The 4,289-nt window shown below is 51.0% G+C and overlaps 1 protein-coding gene across 1 annotated transcript in view; it reads left to right on the top strand.

Moving 5' to 3' along the window:
* Positions 1-4,289, top strand: part of Gcsaml (germinal center associated signaling and motility like) — a 25,776-nt gene that overhangs the window by 15,639 nt on the left and 5,848 nt on the right. The window contains exon 3 of the mRNA XM_023707779.1: positions 3,362-3,411. Within this exon, the coding sequence (XP_023563547.1) occupies positions 3,362-3,411 (50 nt within the window). The remainder of the gene's footprint in view (positions 1-3,361; positions 3,412-4,289) is intronic.

The following is a 4,289-nucleotide window of genomic DNA, read 5'->3' as shown; positions in this document are numbered from 1 at the left end:
GCAGGAAAGCCACGCTCCTCGCCTAGCAGAGCTGGCCCGCGTGCTCGCAGTCCCGGTGGTTCCTGCAGCCCTGGCCTCCCCTGCGTCGCAGCCCGTCTCGCTGCTTCCTCCTAAGGATCTTTTATTTTGCTGTTAATCCTTAAGTGTGGGGCTCTAATGCAAGAGAAGCCATGTAACATTCGAGCCCATGTGTTGCACTTATTTGACACGACATTATCAGAATGGTGACTTGACAGTGCTTCGCCATTAATTCTGCGCTTTGGATATTTCCTGTCCTTGTTTATCCTGAGCTTTGCTTCTGACTGAGAGAAGATCTGCTTTTGTTAATAGCACGTTGTCTTCTCAGTCTTGGCCCTGATTCTGAATGTCTGAGGGTGCTGCTGCCCTGGATTTGTGGCTCGTGGCTCGTGGCTCTCTCCTGCCACCCACGCTATCCTTTACCTGACACGAAAAAGGGTGGCTCAGGACACGGGCAGCAGTGTGAGCACTGTGGGAGGGGGCGATCAGGGTTCAGGGGACCTCTGCCTGCTCCTTGGTCACCCGGGGGGGCAGGGAGGGGGCTTGCGCGGCCTGGCCCGGCGCCGTTCCCTGCAGTCCACCCGCCGAGTTTCCTCAGCCCAGAGGCCTCCGCAAGGACCGCCCTTTTCAGCTGGGGCTTGGGTTGGGTCAGACTGGCGGGGTGAGTCCTCCCTTCTCTGGGGCGGGGACGCTGATGCCTCCCCTCTTCCCTGAGGTCCCTCTTCCCATCTGGGCTGGATCCCTGCTCCTGATGAGGACATGGCCCGTCTGGATGGGGCCTTCCGCCCTGACCTCGGTCTACCTCCATTACTTCCCTAAAGCCCCCCTGCCCACACAGGCGCATTCTGGGGTCCTTGTTCATCACGTGAGTTTCCAGAGGACACAGTTTAGCCCCAAACGCAGGCCCAGAAGACCACCAGGAGACTCCTGGGGATTCAGCCTTCCTGCCAGCGCCTGGGAGTGACTGCGCTGCAGGACGAAGGGTGGCCCTGCCCGCAGAGTTGGGGGCAGAAGCAGCGGGCCAGGCCCAGGAGCAGACTAGGTGGGCCGGCCCTCCCTCTGCAGCTGAGCTCAGCTCTCTGCGCTCCAGTTCTCACCTGCTTCGCGTGCTTCACGGTGCAGGTGTGGTTATGCAGCGGTTTGGCCTGTTTCCTCGCGCTCTGAGGGGCAACGGACAGCAGGCCGGGCTCCTGCCTCCAGGGCTCTGTGAGCACCGCCCCTTCTCCAGGCCTGGGGCCTGGGCCAGCCAAAGCCCCTTCACCGGTGCCTGGGTTTTATTTATTTTCTTCATTAAGGTGCAAAGAATCACAACTTCTGTCCTCCCCAGAATCATAAAATTTTACTTTATTTTTGTGGAACCGGGGATTGAACTCAGGTCCTTGCGCCTGCCAGGGAAGCGCTTATTTCACTGAGCCATCTCCCTGGCTCCTAAAATTTTACTTTTTGTATACATGTATATATTTACAACTAGCATTTTTTTAAAAAAAAATACGAAACGGTAAGAAAGGACAAAAAACAAATAATACAGAATTTCACTAAACAAAATTAATAAGAATTGGACAATGATTATTGTATTACATAATGTTATCTTCAAATTAGTTGTTTAAATTACCAGATATAAACATGCAAAATTAGTTTTAAAAAGTTATAGGAAAAAAAGTTACAAGAAATTAAAAAGAAGAAAAAACATTTAAGCATTCACTGCTCCTTTCAGCAGACCAGCAGAAATCTTCTGTGCAGTTATTCAAGCTATCTTGCACATATACATAAATATATCTTGTTGTCTTGCTAGTGTAAAAAACTGAAAGAGTAAATAAAATCTGAAAAGGACAATAGACAGTGTGAAAGAAAAAGATTTTATGTCTTTAATTTTTTTTTTTTTTTGTGTGTTTGGTATAGGGTCTTCAGGGTCTCACTACATAGATCAGACTTGTGGCAATTCTCCTGTTTTCAGCCTCCCGAGAGCTGGGATTACAGAGACATGCCACCACGCGCAGCGCACCCCACAGGTGGGGCTGGTATGGCACGCTGGGGATTGAACCCCGATCTATGTCTTTATTTTTAAAAACTGCAGAATTTTGAGGTGCAAATAATAGTAAAAACTGTACCCATGTTTTGATATATGTGTATGTTGTAAAATGATTCTTAGAATCGGGCCCATTCACTGCGAGCTCGTCCGGCCCGGCCTCACCGTGGCCCTGGGTTAGCACATCTTGAGCCCGGTGCGCGTTACCGACCGCGGCCGCAGTATCTCAGCAACCACAGTTTCCCTTCTTTGCTGCGAAATTGACCTTCAGATACACATCTCCACTTCAACACCTTTTTTCTTCTTCATTTCTTGGAATACTTTCGTTTTTTTGGTTTTCACTTCTAGGCAAAGAAGTTATGTTGTGCGCACGTAAGCTCTGCTTTTACCACTCTCCCTCCTAGTTTCTGGTATTTTCATCGCAATGACGCTAAAGTGCCATGCTTTGTTTTTAGAATTCACTTTATTTGCTGAAGCTTTGAGGTTGCTTCAAGTTCTCTAAAGACTGCACCATTCCCTTCAGTAGTTTTCCTGATTTAGGCCAGTCCACTTTTATTTTCCTATTATTATTATCATGATGATGATGATTAAATAGACATCCATGTCCCTTGATAAACTGTTTTTGCCTTCAGCTTGTTTTTGTTATTCATCTCACTCTTGTGACTTTTACTGGAAGCAGGGCATTTGTGATGCAGCATTGTGTGTGTTGTGTGTGTGTGCGTGTGTGTGTGTGCGTGTGTGTTGTGTCTCCGAAGGCCACACGCTTCCTTGCCCGGCCAGCTTGTCTGCTGCCGCGTGCTGCTGTCAGGGCTGCACAGCCCCTGCTGCTCTGGCCCTCCGCACCTGTGTCTCCCTTGCCTTTAGGGTACCGCAGTGTGCGCTCTGCAGCTCGCCCTCACACCCGGTGAGGCTGTGTCCCCTCCCAGCTTGCTTTGGACACCACGTCCTCATGCTTGTTAGTGGTGGCAGGCAGCAGGCACTGAAATCTGGAGGCCCTTTTGTTTCCCTCACTGAGAGCAGCAGGGCCACAGGGCTCTCCTGTCACCCTGCCTGTCCTGAGTGCTGTCACGCGACGCCAGTGCTTTCTGACTGTGCAAGGGTGTGAGGGGCGTGGTGGCGCAGTGAATCCCCAGCTCCGGCCTGAGCAGTGGGCGCTCAGTCCTCCCTGTCCCAGCTTTTCTGGGTTTCGTAGGAAGTGCCAAGAATGGGCTGGGGAACCCTGACTCAGAGAAGAGCAGCCCAGTGCTTCCCTGAGGTGCATTTTCAGGTCCTGAGAAAGGAGGTTTCTCACGCTGACATCTGCCTCTTTTCTTGTAGGCAGAAAATGACCACACCTGAAGGAGAATTTCATGGTCAAGATGGGAAAAGTAAGTCCTTGCTTCCTAAGGTTCTTCACGCGGGGAAGCGTAAGTTGAAATGTCTTGATTATCAGTGGTTCTCGTGACGGGTTTTAAGAAAGACTGCAAGAGTCGTGGTTCATGAGCTCCACTGTCCCATAAAAGTGGTCGCATTATCTCTGCCTCGCGGTGGCATTTCATAGCACCACACTTGCTACATTTGCGTGGAAGGAGGGAGCCAACTTCCCGCTAGCCTTGGAGCTGTGGGCGGGGCCACTTTGCCTCGGGCCTGGCAGAAATCGCGCAGTAGTTGTGCGTTTGCTCCACTTGGGAAGTAAGAGACCACTGTTCATCCCGAGGATGGTTTCTTCCTTTCCTTCTAGGCTTTTGCATTATAATTAGAAAATGCAATTCACAAGTGAGCAAATTCCACAGGCTACGAAATGGACTCCTGTCAGCAAATAGCATCGCAGCCCTCAGAGATTAACATATTTAGAAGTAGTTGTAGAGCCTCAGAAATGATGCTGTCCTGACTCGGCATCGCTGTGTGCCTCCACACAAGGTCAGACAAGGTTAGCTGGGGGCAAAATGCACTCCTAGCCGGGGCCATATTAGGAAAATGCCGAATGCCGCTGCCCATGCTCAGCGCGCGCTCAGGCTTCGAGGGCCTGTCCTGCCCCGCAGTCTCCTCCCCGTCTTCCTGTGTGGAAGCGCTGCCCCCGTTTCCTTCTGGAGATTTCTTTCTTTCTCTGTCTGACAGTGCCCTTGGCTCTGGTTCCCGGTTACTAGCCATCAGCTCTATACCCTCCGCCACTGCCCTTTCCCAGGTCAAATCTAAAGCCATGGTGCTACCTGGGGACCTGCCCGAAGCTTTGGTGGGAGCGATCACTCCTCTTCTTCTTCTTCTT

Source organism: Octodon degus, unplaced genomic scaffold (assembly GCF_000260255.1).
Source record: "Octodon degus isolate 3935 unplaced genomic scaffold, OctDeg1.0 scaffold00310, whole genome shotgun sequence".
NCBI lineage: Eukaryota > Metazoa > Chordata > Mammalia > Rodentia > Octodontidae > Octodon > Octodon degus.
The sequence above is the reverse complement of the archived record's forward strand: the minus strand, read 5'-3'. Positions and strand labels throughout refer to the sequence as shown.